Consider the following 15,398-nt stretch of genomic DNA (forward strand, 5'->3'; position numbering starts at 1 on the left):
AGGGCCACACTGCGCCCTCCCATTGGCTGGATCTGACCGCTGCGGTCGGCCGGCCAATCAGCACGCTCAAATTCAAGGTGGGCGGGAAAGTGCAGCCCTCCCGCAACTGTCACTCAAACCAACTGGCCAATCAGCACGCACTTTCTATGCCAGCTGGCCAATCAGAGGGCACGTACCATGGAGAAGGGCAGGGTATGGGGACCTGTGCCACTCGCAGGGCGTCCCCACAATCCCTTGGGACATCCCCGCCCATGGAAGTGCCCCCAGAGGGTCCCAGGGCCACTCAGGATCTCCCCTCCTTGGATGCCACCAGGTGACCAGGTGACCCCTGGGCCAAAACGAGTCGCTGGGAAGAGTCAAGGGGCCCCCCAAAGTCACCCGGGGTGTCCCCAGCACCCCAAATCAGGTGGAGAACACAGGGGGACACAGGAGACATCCCTCAATGCTCCACCTGTCACAGGGCAGCAGAACCTGAGGCGTGGACAAGGTGGCTCCTGGAGAATCCCATGAATGGGGTTCAAGTCCCTGTTTGGGTGCTGTCACTCAGATCTTGACAGGACTAGGGGGTACCCCCCAAAATCAGTCACAGGGAGAGGCTGGACCCTCCCCCTACCCCACAGAGCAGGCGCAGGGTTGGGGCATTCACAGATTTTAATTTAGTTCTTTTTCTGGAGACAAAAAAAAAAAAAAAAAAAAAAAAAAAAAAAAAAAAAAAAAAAAAAAAAAAAAAAAAAAAAAAATTAAAAGGCATCAAACGGCCCCAGTTTCAGATTCAGGGGTGCAGAGACTCCCCCCATGGCGTATCTCCCCACCCCTGTAGTGTCTGGGGGTGCAGGGGTCCCACTGCACCCTGGAGAGACCCCCCCCAAAACCCAGGCCTTCCCCCTGCCCTAAACCTACAGGGAAGGCACCTCATGGGGGGTCCCCATGCGTGGGGGCCATCCCGGGGAGGGTGGGGACCCCCCAAACTGGGGGCTGTGGGGGAGAAGGGGACCCCGATTGCTCTCTACATATATATAATATACACCTATAGAACAGGCTGGGGGGCAGTCTGGCCCCCCCGGACCCCAAAAGCACCCGAACTCCTGGGGGCGAAGGGCAACAGGAATAAAAGGGGAGGGGGGGAGACCAAGGCCAGCCTCGGGCTCGCCCCGCTGCGCCTTCCCCGGGGCCCCCCACCCCCAGGGGCGGCCGTGCCCCCCACCCCAGGGTGCCGAGGAGGTGGGTGGGACGAACGGCCCCCCCCTGCTCCAGCACAGATTTGGGGGGGCCGTGTTGGCTCCTGCTCCCCAAGGTCAGTTTGGATGGGCTAAGGCAAAGCCCGGCCGGCGCTCACGGCGAGGCACGGGGACACACGGTTAAGACAGACGGATGGACGGGGGGGTCTTGGCCTTCATCCCTCCCCCCCGCCGCTCCTCCTCCTCTTCTTCCTCGCCGGGCTCAGAAAATATCCGGGCACAAGCTCCAGTCCTGCTTCTCCTTGCTCTCCCAGTAGCCCCCCTTGTAGACGTGCGCCAGCTCCTGCGTCACCGGGTCCTTCTTCCGCTCGAACCACAGCGGTTTGTAGGGATCGTAGGGTGTCCCTGGGGGGCACAGCGGGGTGAGGGCCTGGGGGGGACACCGAGGGGGGACATCCCTGTCTGACAGCTGTGACTTACCGTCCTCGGTGGCGCGGGCGGCCTCGGCCTCGCGGCGCTTGCGGGAGAGCCGCTGTTTCTCCTCCAGCCGCTGCTTCTCGGCGTTGGCCTCGTCCCACCTCCCGTTCTCCATGAGGCGCTGGTCCGGGCGCCGCCGGCTGTCCGTGGGGGCCGTCCCGTTCTCCGGCGCGTTCAGGGTCAGCGCCAGCTCCGAGAAGTAGTACATGTTCTCTGCATACTTCCTACGGCACGGCAAGGAACGGGGCTCAGCGCAGCCCCGCAGCCCGGCTCCCGGGGCCGCCTCATTCCCCTTTTCCCCACTCACGGGAGCGGGTTCCGCTTCCACAGCAGCACCCGGCTGTCCTCAGCCTCGTGGGCTCGTGGCCGCGCCTCGGCTCCGTTGTCCCCTGTTCCCAGCTGGACCTTGTAGCAATCCATCTTCTCGTCCCACGTGCCCAGCAGGGCAAAATGCACCTTTCCCGAGGGGTCCATCACCTCCCCTGTGACCTGGCAGGAGAGGGGACAGCCTGGATCAGGACACACCGCAGTCATGAGCAGCCCGCTGTGTCCCATGGCTCCGTGTCCCTACCTTCCTCGCCACATCCCGGGAGAAATAGCTGTAAGGGACAAACTTGAGGATGCACTTGTCCCCGGTCCTGTGGTTGACGATCTCGATCTCACCTGACTGTGGATGGGAGAGGAGAGTCAGACCCACCCATGCCCCATTCCCCAGGGATCCACGCTTCCATAGAACTCCCATACACAACTTCCCACCTGGTCTATCCAGAGCTTCCCCACGATGATGTTGTGCACGGTGGTCGTCACCTTTTTCCACGTGTAGTGGTTCCCGGAGGAGTGGAAGATGCAGTGGATGGTACCTGAGGGAGGGAGATTGTACTGGGAACCACACCTGGAACCTCGGGTGGTCCCAAAAATCCCACACACTCCTAGGGTGCTCACCCAGAGGCATGATGGAGAGGTATTTCCCTCGGAATTTGCTGGTGATTTTGATTTCCTGGTGCAGCGTCCAGCCATTCTTGGAGTCGGCGTGGTGGGCGGCGGCCGGCGGGTGGTGGCTCACCTGGACACGGGATTGGGGACAGCTCAGTGCCGGCCATCCCGATGGCCCAGGAAAGGCTGGGAGAGAGGAGCCTCCCCACCTGCTCGCAGAGGGAGCGGTATCCGTTCTCCTCCAGACGATCCAGCTCGAAGGTTTCCCCCAGGAGCGGGTTGAAGGGTTTGCTGGTACGGAAGACAGTGGTGGAGTAGGAGGACACGGTGAAAGCGGCCACGTAGCACAGCTGCTCCAGGGAGCTCTCGCACCGCGCCGCCCGATCCAGGAGCTCGTGGTATTCCAGGTCCTCCGTCAGCCGCTGCAGCATGGACAGCGGCTCATTGAAATTCACCTGGAAGAGGGAATGGGTCAAAAAAAAGGGGGTTCCGGGGTGCCCCGTGCCCACCCACAACTGTGCTCACTGGCATGGGAATCTTGGACAGCTCCTTCCCGATGCAGTTCTTCATGATGCTCCAGAGGTTGAGGCTGTAGTTGGGTTTATAGGGAATGCGGGTTCTCTTCTCCTTCTTGGTGTCCTCAACCTGGTGCTTGTACTAGGGAGAGGGGAGACAAAGGCTGTTATGTTCCTGTGACCCCCAAAACACTTCCATGGATTTGAGCACCCCAAGCCATAAACCCCCATCCCACCTGTTCATCCAGGCTGATGTCACTGCTGGTGCCGCTGATGTTGCTCCCAGTTCTCCTGGGAAGAGGGGAAAGGGTGTGAACATTCCCGAGCAGGGTCGAGCAGCAAGGGGACTCCCCTCTCCCCCAAAACTCACTTGTGGCCCATGATGTCGGGCACGGGGAAGATCTCCGGGGCGTCAAAGAACTCGTTGTTGTCGTCGTCCTCGTCACTCAGGTCGCCTTTGGCAGGACAGCACAGATCTGGGAAAGGGGACAGGGCTGGTGAGGAAGGGACATCATTCCCAGTTTCCTGCTGAAGGCTGCCCTGTTACCATCAGCAAGGCGAGGGGGTCACACCCATCTCAGCTCTGAGGGGTGCTGGATAAGGCTCAGAGGAGTCAGTTTGGACCCCATTGTGGATGCCAGAATCGCTCGACTACACAGATGAGATGGGACAGACACATCCCTTGGGATCAGCAGAGTGAGAGAAGCTGAGCCTGGCTCGGAAAATCCCGGGAAGCATCTGGGAGACGCTTGGGCACAGCACTTGTCCCTCCCCACCTTTGCCAGAGCCTCCAGTGCCGGGCGTGCTGGCGGGGAGCACCGTGGCCCCCCGGAAAGCCCTTTCCAGGTGGTTGTGCTGCTTGGCCAGCTGCTCCAGCGTCTCCTCCAGCCGGATCCGCTGATCCCGCTCCTGCTGCAGCGACTTCTGCCACTTCTTCCCGTGCGTTTGTGCCAAGAGCATGAAATCCCGGCAGGCCTGCGAGGAAACAGTGCTCAGCATGGAAGTGGGAGCTTTTCCCACTGTGGAATCCTCAGGATGGGGACTCACGTTGATCATGGCGTTGGAGGTGATGCGGAAGAGCGTAGCCCGCTCGTTGACCTGCTTGATCTTGTCCGTGCTGTCCGGAGGGAGCCGCAGGGCCTCGAGCTCGCTGAGGGAGCGCTGCAGGGCCGTGCCGTGCTTGGCAATCAGGTCATTGCAGGTGCTCAGGTCCTCCACTTTGCTGGATAAAATCCGCAGGGTGTTCTGCAGCTCCGTCTTGTCCGTCTGCGACACCGACTCGTCACCGGAGTCGTCTGCGGGTGGGAAGGGACGGGGAATGTGGGATTGTCATGTCACACCAGGAGCTGGTGGTGGAGCTGCCAGGAAGGGCACGGGAGGATCCCCAAATCCCTGAGGGCTCCCAAACACTCATGGTCCATCTCTGTGCACGCCAGGCTGTTTGGGTCACACGTGCATGGACAGGGCCATCCCCTTCCAAACCTTCTTGCTGGATATGCTGGGATGCTGCCCAGGACACTGGGATCCTGCCCTGGGGGCACTGGGTTTGTGAGGAACTCGAAGCCTGCCCTAAGGTCATTGATGCTGCCCTGTGATCCTGCCCTAGGCTGTCTGGGATCGTGCTTGGAGGCACTGGCATCCTATGAGGCACTGGGACTCTGCCCTGGGGACACTGTGATCCTGTGGAACGCTAATATCCTGCCCAGGGTCCTATGGGGTACTGGGATCCTGGCCTGGGATTCTTGCCACCTGTGGGGCTCTGGGAACCTGGCACTGGGATCCCACTCTGAGGACACTGATCCTGTCCTGGGCACTGTCGTCGAGCACTGGGATTTTACCCTGAGTGCACCGTGATCCCGCCATGGATCCAGGAATTCTGTACCTGACTCCTCCAGCATCTTGACAGCCTTGGCCTTGGCGAGCTCGAGGGCGGTGACCCAGCGCTGCCGCTCCACCTCGGAGCTGGCCTTGAGGTGGTAGGTCTGGGCTCCGCCGTTGGAGATGATGAAATTGCAGGAATCCTCCACGGTGATGTTGGCCGTGGCCAAGTTGATGGTGCCGCGGCACGTGTGGCCCATCTCCGCCTTGGATCTGCAAGGGAAGGCCACGGTGAGGGAAGGACAGGGCCGGGATTGCCGGGATGAGGCCACGGTGAGGGAAGGACAGGGCTGGGATCCCCGGGACGAGGCCACGGTGAGGGAAGGACAGGGCTGGGATTGCTGGGATGAGGCCACGGTGAGGGAAGGACAGGGCTGGGATTGCTGGGATGAGGCCACGGTGAGGGAAGGACAGGGCTGGGATCGCCGGGATGAGCCCTTGGAGGGCTGTGCAGGGGGATCGGCATTCCCAGCCCGGCAGCCAGGGCTATTAATAGGGAGGGTTTGCTGGCGCCGGAGCAGGGCCAAGCCTGGGGATGTCGCTTTGTGGGGACAAATCCACAGCCCCCAGGAGTGGCCTCAGGGATCCTGGAGCCTCAGGGATCCGGTGCTTCCCGGATCCTGGTGCGGGCTGGGACAAGGGTGAAGTCTCAGAGAGGCCGCGCCAGGCTGGCACTCCCTTTCCACGTCACCGGGTGACGGAGGTGACATCCAGCCGGGACACCCCCGGCCCGGTGCCCCCCCGTTGCCAGCGGCGTAACCGGAGCCGGCAGCTGCCGAAGGCTCCGGTTCCCCATCAATAATGGAGGGACAAGGCCCCCCCCCCGCCAAGCTCAGGTGTCCCCGCGGGTGACAACACACGAGGCCACCGGGAAGAGCTGCTGGGAGGGACAGCGGGATCCGGGAGCTGCGGGAGGCTGAGGGGGCTGCAGACCCCCGCCCCCCCCCACCCTCAAATACCCACGGGGACAGGGATGTGACAATCCCGGGGCCAGACAGGTGACAACCACGGGGACAGGGATGTGACAACCGCCCCCCTTTCCGGCCGGCACTCAGGGGCGACGAGGAGTAGACTAAGGACCCCCTCCTCCGCCAAGCACAGCCCCGGTGACCGGGAGGTGACATCCCCCGTGACACGGAGATGACAACGGCGGGGACAGGGAGGCGACAGCCGCCCTCCTTCCCAGACGGCACCGGGGCTCCGAGCGCTCCGCAGCTCGGTGCGGGGGGTCCACTCCCGCTTCCCTCCCGCCGCGGGGGCTCTGCCCGGCGGCAAGGTCACGGGGGGCCCGTGGGGCGGCGGGGCGGGTCCCGGTGCGTACCGGTAGTAGCTGAGCAGCCCATTGCTGAGCACGAACCAGCGGCGCTGGTATCCCTTGATGTAGTTGGTCCATTTGAAGAGCCAACCCTCGCGGGCCGAGCCGGGACCGGCCCCGCCGCCGCCCGCGCCGGCTCCGCCGCTCGCCGACGCTGTCGGTGCCGCCGGCGCCGCCGTCGGTGGCGGCGCCGCCCCGACGCTCGCCGCCGGTGAGGGCAGGGCCGGAGGCGCGCCGGGGGCCGCGGGCAGGGCCGCGGGCCCGGGGGGCGCGGCCGGGCCGGGCCCCGCGCCCGCCGCACGCAGCTCCGCCATCGCCGCCGCCGCCGCCACCGCCCGCCGCGTTGCCGTCACTCGCCCCGCCCACGTCCGCGCCCCATTGGCGGCCGGTGCGCCGGCGGGGCGGGCCGCGCGTTGTGATTGGTCGAGGGCGGACACCGCGGCTGTCAATCAGGCAGGAAACCAATGGGCAGGGGGAGCGACGCGCCGCGCGTGCTGACGCCGAGCGGTGAATCACCCACCAGCGATTGGCGGAGGGGCGGGGCGTCGCTCAACGCGCCCCACCATTGGCTGAGGGGTAGCCACGCCCCCTGCCCACGGAGGTACACCTGGGGTCGCGGGTTCGAGACCCCCGAGGGGACGGAGCGGGGACGGCACGAGCAGAGAGGGAGAGGCCAGGCTGGCAGCCGTATACAATTCATCTTTATTTACAATACCCTATAAAAATGTAAATTTAGAAACTTTATTCTCATTAACCAGAACCAAAAACTGGGAGGGACGGGGAAGGAAAAACAAACAAACAAAAAAAAAAAAAATTACTTCAAGCAAATGAAATTAAGAAAAAAAGCAGAAAAGGGAAAAAAAGAAAAAAAAAAGGGAAAAAAAACCGCAAAAAAGCAGGAAAAACCGAAAAAAAACCCCCAATAAAATAAAATAAGAATAATAAATGAACTTTCCATTTGATCTGTCAGAGAAAAAGGACAGGGAAAGGCTGGGAGCAGGGGGGGGCTGGTTAATGCCAGGAGGAATTCTGGGGTGTCAAATCCCTACATGTGCAAATCTCTTGGCTTTTTTTTCTTTTTAAAAGCAAAAAAAAAAAAAAAAAAAAAAAAAAAAAAAAAAAAATTATCCCCCAACCACCACCACCACCTTCCCGAGGAGCAGCACAGCTGAAGCCACCCGGATCTGATCCGGAGGGGACAGAGATCCGGCTGTGCCCCCGCACCCCGGAGCTGCCGGGCTGATCCCGGGGGCAGGGAAGGAGCCGAATTTTGGGAAGACGAGGTGAGTGTGCGAAATAGGTGTGTAAAGTGTGGGGAAGGGCAGGAAGTGGAGCTCAGTGCTTGTGGGAAGGGCTGGAGAAGGAGCAGGGAACGAGCGGAGAACCCCTGGCCATGGATGTGGAGCGAGGGGCTCCCCGCTCCCCGGGATCCTCAGTAGTGTGTGTGTGTGTGTGTGTGTGTGTGTGTGTATGTTTGGGGGGGAAACAGCAGTTTTTGGGGGTGCAGAGGGAGTCGGGGGAAATTGGGAGCAGCAGGGAAAGGCAGCACTTTGTGGGAAAGGGGGGAGCAGCCAAACATCCCCCTCTTCCTGCTGATCCAGGGACTGGGGGGCAGATGTGCCCCATGTGCCAGGCCGGGCGTCGGGGGAGGTGTGGGGTGAACCGTGTGCCCTCCATCCATCCTTCCTTCCTTCCTTTCTTCCATCCTTCCTCTGGAACATTCCAGTGGTGGCGAGGAGCCACGGAGATCTACCGGATCCCCTGCACTAAGCTGGAACCAGGGAACATCAGTGGTGGGATCAGAGGGAGGTAGCGATTCCCCACTCCAGTCCTTCTGCAGCTGCACCCCCACCTCTGGTTTCCCCCTTCTGCCAGTCCCCTGGTGGGACAGGGCCACATTCCCATGGAAAAGAAGGCTGGCACTCACTGCAATTTCGTCTCCAGCAGGTTCAGTTTCTGCTGGTCAACGTAGCGAGAGAAGAGGGAGATCAGGTTGGAGGGGATGGATACGGGCTTTGCCAAGGCTCCCTGAGGGATCCGCAGGAGCTCCCGGGTCGCCATCAGCATCAGCTCCGTCCTGCCAGAGAAATGGGAGGAGGGAGCAGTGAGAGGTGTGGGGATTCAAGGAGCCTGGAGGCTGCCTTTTCCACCCCAAGGGGGTGGGGATGTGGTGACATTCCAGGCAGCAGCATCCCCGCCCGGGACAGGGACTTACCATTGGTTGTCCTGCATCAGCTCTGTGTTCGTGTCCGAGCTCTGCAATTCCTCCCCTCGGCTCAGGACCAGGTACAGCAGGGACAGACCAAACTGTGGGGACAGGGAGGGGATCAGTCACCTCCAAGCATTCCTTGAGAGAACTGGAGAATCCCCAACACTTCCCAACCCTCCTGGAATGCTGGCACTAGCAGGAAGATGTCTGTCTGCCTTTGCAGGAGAAGGAGGAAGTAAAGACCACAGACCACTCCCAGCCCAGGAGGGATTTACTGGAGCAACATTCCCAACCCAAGTTCCAGGACTGGAGCATGGAGTGCAGCGGGACTGTCCCAGAAGCTGCTGCCAGGCTGAAGCAGAGCCTGGGGCCACCTCAGACTGTTAATTAATGTGCCAGACACCCTTGTTAATTAGCGAGGGGAACACCCCAGTGCTGAGAGGCTGCTGGAGCAATTCCCAAGGCTGGGAAGAGGTGGGAATGAGCAGCACCTTGTTTTGGAGCACAGCAGTGAGGTGCAGGTTGGTGGGAGCGGCGGCGCTCTGAGGTAGGTTTGTGAGCTGCTGCACAAGGCTGGTGACTGTTCCCAAGGGAAGGTGGTAAAGGACATGGGAAAAGGGCCTCAAGAGGCAGGGAAGCACCTGTGGAGAAAGGAACACAGTTGGGAACTCCTCACTTTCCCCTGTGCCTGTCTGGAATTGCAAACACCTTCTCCCACATAGCTCCTCCAAACCTCCGGCACCCTCCCAGGAAAGGCAGGAACTGCCGCCCTGAAGACACACGGAGCCCTCCCAGCCTCTGGAACCTCACCTCATCCTGAGCATCCTTCTTGATGAGGAAGGGCAGGTTCCTGGCCGTGGCCATGAGCACGTCGGCCGCTTGCTCTGGAGCCAGGAAGGGAAGGATCCGTGCCACCAGGCGCTTTCCTTTCCGGATGCACATGATCTGCATGAAGTGGTCATCGCTTGGCCTGAGGAGGGAGGGAGAAAGGTGTCAACCCTCACCTGGGAGCATCCCAGGGTCATCCCATGGCTGGATCTGCCCCGGCACCAGGTGGAAAACATACACGTGCCTCAAAAAATATCTCTGAGGAGGGAAAAACTACACAGGAATGACATCCCTAATCCTCAACTCTGCCAGCAGGAGGGCATGGAAGTTGTAACTTTGTAACAACAGTGAGGGTAAAAAGGCTAAAAAAAGGTTACTTCAGCCCCCCGCAAGAGTCAAACAGATCCCTGGAAAACTGGTTTCAGTGGTCCCAGAGTGCTGGAGCTCCTAAATCCCACTCACCTGTCCTGCCCAGGTGCCTTCCCCCTAAGATTGTCGTACATGTCACAGATCTTCTGCTTCCTCTCTCCCATCAGGGCTGGCCGCTCCCCTTCCAGGCTCAGGAGGTAGCGGCGCTCGTAGTCCTCCACGTCCAGGAGGAGGCTGTATGTCTGCAGGAAGCACGGATCCCTCAGGGAACCATAGAATGGGTTGGGTTGGCCCACTTTTTATCCCACCATGGACATCTGAGGGCCAGGAGGATCCCCCTTAAACTCACCTTCTCGATGGTGACGAGCGTCTGTCGCCTCTTATCCCGAACCTGCTTCTCCTTCGTCTCCTGCCAGGGAGGGAAGAGGGAATCAGGGCGGTGGGAAGCAGCCACAGTGCTCTGTTGGAAGGGAGGAAGGCCAGGAACTCACATCATCCTCACTGCGGGATGTCACCACGGCATCGATCATCTTCCGGGGGTTGTTGACGCTGGAGACGGTGAGCTTTCCCAGCGAGCCTTCAAACTGCACTGCAGGAAGGAGGGAGCAGGGGAGCCCAGGCATGAGTCCCCTCAATCCCTGGATAAAAGGAGCCCTGAGGCTGCTGGAGGGCTTTACCTGGCTTGTAGGTGTGCTCCAGCTTGGCCACCTGAGGGGTGATGAGTTTAGTGCGCTCCTTCTTGGGACCGTCACCGTGCACTTCCTCGGCTGCTGCCAACTTCTCCAGCTTCTGGAAGTAATTCTGAGGCAGGGAGAGGAAATGTTGAGAGGCTTCTCCCAAAAAACCATCGGCCATCTGCCTCTCCTCAGCTCCATCATCTTCTCAACACCATCTTTTCAGGCACAGTTGAGTCCATCCTCCTCTCCCATCCCTCAGGATGTCAGAGATCAAGGCTCCTCCTCAGCTCTCTCTCAGGACAATGACAAATCCACCCTCCTTGTGGGGTTCCCAGTCCTTCCAGGACATCCCACCTAGCCTGCCTTGCTCCACTGGCACCATGGCGGGGCCTCCCCACCCGATCCACCCTGTTTCACAATAGCAGAGCTTTGCTGACTCACATCCTGCACCAGTTCCTCTTCTCTACTGGGACCAGCACACCCACAGATCCCAAAGCAGCTCTGCCAGCTCAGGAGAGGAGCCCTAGCTCTCCCACCCCATTCAGTCTCCCAGTGTCCATCCCAGACATTTCCCTCTCTCCATGGGGACTCTCAAATAGTCCACCTTGCTCCATCTGTTCCAAGCCTGGCTTTTCCCAGCACTGTCTGACATTTCCTATTCCTGAACTGGAAAAAAGCAGGAGCAATCCCTCCCTGCCCACCTTCTCCACTGCACTGCTTGGATTCCCACAGGGTTCATCACCACCATTCCCAGTCAGACTAAAGTCAGCCTTTCCCTGACAAGGATCTCTCTTGAGTTTTTCATTTAGCATCTCACTTGTCTCATTCCAGGGGTTTTATCCTGGCTCTGTCACACTTCTGATGGAGAGGAGCTGCTCTCCTGTTATCCCAGACCTATGAAACCAGTGTACCCCAACATCTCCTCATTCCTGGAAATCTTGCCCAAGAAGAAGGAGTCAGATCTTCCCAGGGATGCTGATCCCACCCTGTCCCTCCGCCTTCCTCTTCCAGGGAGGAAAACAACCCACTGCATTTCTCCCTGGACTGACATCTCCTTCCCACCCAATATCCAATGGTCAGGGGGAAGATGCTGCTCCCGAGTACCTGATAATAATAATCATCCAGGTAGGGATCAGTGCTCTGCAGCTGCATCATCTGGATCTTGGACACCCAGTCCTTTTCCCGCTGCAGCATGAGGTTGGCGTAGGGATCCTTACGGATCTGCTCCTGATGGCTGCTCCGGTGGCCCCCTCGGTCCGCCCCAGAGCCGTTGAGGCTCCGGTGCTGGCTGGCAGGAGAAGAAGGGCACCCGTGAGCACACCGGAGCTACAGGAAGGGACAGAGAGGGGGGACAGGTGACCCCGGAAGCAGGACACGTCCCCGTGCCGCGCGGCCCCGTCCCTGTCCCCGCACTCACTTCCGGTTCTGCTGCCGCTGGTGCAGGAGCCGGCGGTGCTGGGGGTGCAAATGGGTCGTGTCCGGCCGGAACATCTGGGGCTGCGGCCTGGGGAGAGTGGGAATGGTCAGGGAGGGATGCAGGGAGCGGCTGGGATGCTGGGACAGGGACAGCACCGACCTCAGGTTCTGCAGGTGGGATCCGGGGCCCGGAGGGTGCGGCAGCTGCGAGGGGGGCGGGGCGGGGGGAGCCCCGAAAAAGGCACGGAACCCTCCGGCCGGGGACATCATCTGCCCAACTCTGCCCTGGAGCAGCTTGGGATTCATGGAGGGCAGCGGGCTCCCCACCAGCCCGGACACCCGGGCAAACTGGCTGGGGGACATTCGGCCAGCCTGGAGGGACAGAGAGGACACCTGGAGTCAGCCAGGCAGGAAGAGGATCTGGGATGGCCAGCAAGAGCCACGGAGTGCCAGGTCCCAGAGCCACACAGAGACAAAGGTGGGATAAAGCAAGGGAAGGAGCTTTACCTGGGCTCCTCCAAGCAGCTGGGCTCTCTGCAGGTGTGTGAGAACGGGAGAGACGCTGTGGGGGAACGGGTGACCCAGCAGGGAGGAATTCTGGGGAAAGAGTTGGGAAAAGGGACCCCAGTCACAGACCATGAGTGGCAGACGGGACAAACCCCAGGAAAGCCAAGCTCCATGGGGTGGGGATGAGCCACAGGAACACAGGGAGGTTTTGTGAGGGCTGGCCATCAATTCCCAAAAAGATGGAGGAAGGAAAGCTGGATACCGGAACATTGCAGAGTTGGTTGGGGGACATCCTCTCTCCATAGGGAGCAGGATAACGCTGCTGCATGGTAGCTCGGATGTGGACAGGCTTGGGACACAGGATCTGGGAGGAGGCAAGTGGCACAGTCACTCCCCCTGGGATGCAGCTTGCACCCTTGGGAGCAGTGGGAAGTCGGGAAGCAAGGAGATAGATACCTGCTGGTTGAAGTTTGGGATGGCGGCCTGTTTGGGGGGGGTGCCGATGGGAATGGCCCGGACCGGGGGGCTCCCGATGATGGGGGAGGAGGAGCGCCGGGGCAGCGCCCGCTCCGATGGATCCCGCTCCTCATCCCGAGCCTGCGGAGGCCTCTGGGGCAGGGCATAATCCAGCACGGACACCGACGGCATCTCCTGCAGGAGAACGGGCGGGACACCCCCTGGAGTCACAGGCTGGGACACGGAGGACAGTCAGTGTCCTCCCTTCCTCCTGCCAGCTCTCCACGTCCCACCGCGCTTCCCTGGGATCTCCACGCGACGCTGGGCATTCCCGGAGCACACGCGACTGCCAAGAGCATCCCGTTTGGGATAACAGGGCGTGGGGCGGGAATTCTGGGTCACCTCCCAGCCCGGCAGAGCCAGGAAAGGGCTGGGAGAGGGTTGACACGCAGCACTTCAAAGCCTGACTCTTAATGAAACCACAACACAAAAATCCTCTGCCTCCAGTCATGAACATTCCCAAATCCTGCTGAGAGCCCTGAAATCCCTCAGACATCACCAGGCATCGCAGAACAGCAAAGGTCAATCATCCCAGCCCTCCGGGGTCCGAGGGGGGACACAGGGTGACAGCTGTGAGGGTCCCCCACAAGCCACGGATGCAGCAGAGAGAAACAGGACACTCCACTACCCCAGGAACAGTCTATCCCACCCAGCTGGCTGCCACAGGCATTTGGCATCAGCAGGGAAGAGCCCTCTGCCCCCAGCGCCGTACCTGAGCGAGGAGTGGCCCCCGGATGCGCCGCAGCACAGCTGAACTGTCCCAGATGCTGGAATTCAGCCCTCCAGGCTGCTGCAGAGCACAGGGAGAGTCAGGATGGCGCCGCGGGGTCCATCCCCACGTCCCCCTGGGTCCCCCAGCCCGCTCCCACCTGCGGGGGATCTCTGGTGTGCACGGCCTGCATGATGGCCGGGTCCTCCAGCTCGCTGTCGATGACGAGGCGCGTGAGCCGCTCGGCCAGCGCGTCCTCGGGATCGCCCAGAACGTCCCCATCGTTCCCGACGGGACCGTCCGGCTCCCGGCTTGAGCCGGCCTTGTCCTCCAGCTCCGCCAGCCGCTCGTGGGCCTCCTGCCAGTCATCATCTGTGAGGGGGCACAGGGTGAGGCACCTGGGCCGGGGGGGATCTGTGGGGTCAGGGAGGTCTCGGGGTGACACCCAGGGTCTCACCGACAGCCCCGGCCCCGAAGGTGTCATCGTTGAACTGGTCGATGTCTTCATCCTCCTCCCCCAGGGCCTGGAAGGCATCTTCATCCTCGTCCAGCGGGCAGTCCTCCAGGGACTGGGACAGCCGGGAATGGGGTCAGCCCCACAGTACCTCCCTGAAGACCCCCCAACCCATTATACCTAAACAGTACACCCCCCCAGCCAGCGATAACCCCCACCCCATTATGCACCCCTGGAAATCCCCCCAACCCATTACCCCTCTGCCGTGACTCCCCCAAGCCCTTACGTCTCCCCCGTGACCCCTCCAGACCTACAGAGTGACCCGTCCCGTAATACGCTCCCCCAGCCCGTTACAGGTCCCCGGTGGCCCCCCCAGACCCCTTCTGCCACCCCGGAGCCCCCTCCCAGCCCCTCAGACCCCCTCACTGGCCGCCCTCCCCAACTCATTTTACTTCCCCCGCCCCAGCCCGTTATACCCCCCCCGCCCCGTTACACCGCCCTGGTGCCGTCCCGGCATGGTTCTCCCGCAGGCCCCGCGGGGCCCCGCCCGCCCCGGCCCACCCCCCCCGGCCCCTCCCCGCTCACCGGGTACCGGAACATGGCGGCGCCGGCGCCCCCCGCCCGCAGGCTCCGCACCGCCCGACCAGGCCCCGGGCCCCGCCGCGCATGCGCGGCCGCGGGCGCAGCCGCATGACGTCACCCTCCGCCACCGCCCCGTGTCCCCCCCGCCGGCGCGCGGGGGGTGGGGCCAGCCTGGGCCACGCCCAACACGGACCGCGCCCCCTTCGCAAGTGCTTCTTAAAGGGGTAGCGTCCCTTTTTCTCCCGCGCACAGCGGTGACACCCGTATGTCCCCGCCCGCAGCCGTGCCCCCCAGTGTCACCCCGTCCATAGCCAGTGTCACCCCATCCGTAGCCCCAGCACTGCCCGCCCAGCCCTGTCCCCAGCTGTGTCCCATCCGCAGCCATGTCCCCCACCCGAGTCCCCCGTCCCCAGCCGTGTCTCTCCCGGCCGGGACCCCTGTCCCCAGTCACGACCCTCAGCTGTGTCCCCTGACTGCAGCCATGTCCTCAAGCTGTCCCCTCTGCCTGCTCATGTCCCGTCTCCAGCCGTGTCCCCCAGCCGTGTCCTGAATCCACAGCTGTGTCCCGCCCCCAGCTGTGTCCCCAGATGTGACCCCTATCCACAGACTTGTCCCCCCGAGTCGTGTCCCCCGAGCCCAGCCATGTCACCAGCTGTGACCCACATCCACACCCCCTGTGTCCCCAGCTGTGTCCCCCCAGCCGTGTTCCCTGTCCCCAGCCGTGTTCCCGCTGCAGCCACACGTGGCAGGGGGTGACACGACCTCACCGTGTGACCCCCGAGGGGGATCAGCTTCCTCATCGCCTCAAACCCACATCCTCCCCCACCTCTGTCAC

The 15,398-nt window shown here is 61.8% G+C and overlaps 2 protein-coding genes across 6 annotated transcripts; both read right to left on the reverse strand.

Annotated features, from left to right (window-relative positions):
* Nucleotides 1–703: 703 nt before the first annotated feature.
* Nucleotides 704–6,627, reverse strand: OSBP (oxysterol binding protein). Of its 2 annotated transcripts, XM_068194346.1 has the most exons (14): nt 6,303–6,626; nt 4,986–5,194; nt 4,151–4,398; nt 3,880–4,078; nt 3,474–3,579; nt 3,340–3,394; nt 3,114–3,245; nt 2,798–3,043; nt 2,598–2,718; nt 2,412–2,515; nt 2,227–2,322; nt 1,963–2,144; nt 1,659–1,879; nt 704–1,583 (listed from the first exon to the last, which is right to left on the reverse strand). In XM_068194346.1, exons 1-14 carry the CDS (start codon nt 6,608–6,610, stop codon nt 1,441–1,443), a joined length of 2,370 nt encoding a protein of 789 aa, XP_068050447.1. In that variant the 5' UTR covers nt 6,611–6,626; the 3' UTR covers nt 704–1,440. The 2 variants fall into 2 exon arrangements, with proteins under 2 accessions (XP_068050447.1, XP_068050448.1); XM_068194347.1 differs by having other exon boundaries at nt 704–1,879; nt 6,303–6,627.
* Nucleotides 6,628–6,979: 352 nt separating this feature from the next.
* On the reverse strand, nt 6,980–15,378 carry PATL1 (PAT1 homolog 1, processing body mRNA decay factor). 4 transcript variants are annotated; one of them, XM_068194349.1, is made up of 19 exons: nt 15,331–15,378; nt 13,985–14,096; nt 13,688–13,899; nt 13,531–13,605; nt 12,759–12,953; nt 12,565–12,666; nt 12,303–12,392; nt 11,956–12,167; nt 11,797–11,883; nt 11,484–11,667; nt 10,380–10,503; nt 10,194–10,291; nt 10,052–10,111; nt 9,796–9,944; nt 9,316–9,475; nt 8,997–9,146; nt 8,512–8,603; nt 8,224–8,373; nt 6,980–8,067 (listed from the first exon to the last, which is right to left on the reverse strand). In XM_068194349.1, the coding sequence occupies exons 1-19, from the start codon at nt 15,361–15,363 to the stop codon at nt 8,046–8,048; spliced, it is 2,307 nt and encodes a 768-aa protein (XP_068050450.1). In that variant the 5' UTR covers nt 15,364–15,378; the 3' UTR covers nt 6,980–8,045. The 4 variants fall into 4 exon arrangements, with proteins under 4 accessions (XP_068050450.1, XP_068050449.1, XP_068050452.1 ...); XM_068194348.1 differs by having other exon boundaries at nt 13,531–13,608; XM_068194351.1 differs by lacking the exon at nt 15,331–15,378 and adding an exon at nt 14,567–14,710.
* Nucleotides 15,379–15,398: the final 20 nt, after the last annotated feature.

Source organism: Anomalospiza imberbis, chromosome 6 (assembly GCF_031753505.1).
Source record: "Anomalospiza imberbis isolate Cuckoo-Finch-1a 21T00152 chromosome 6, ASM3175350v1, whole genome shotgun sequence".
Lineage (NCBI taxonomy): Eukaryota > Metazoa > Chordata > Aves > Passeriformes > Viduidae > Anomalospiza > Anomalospiza imberbis.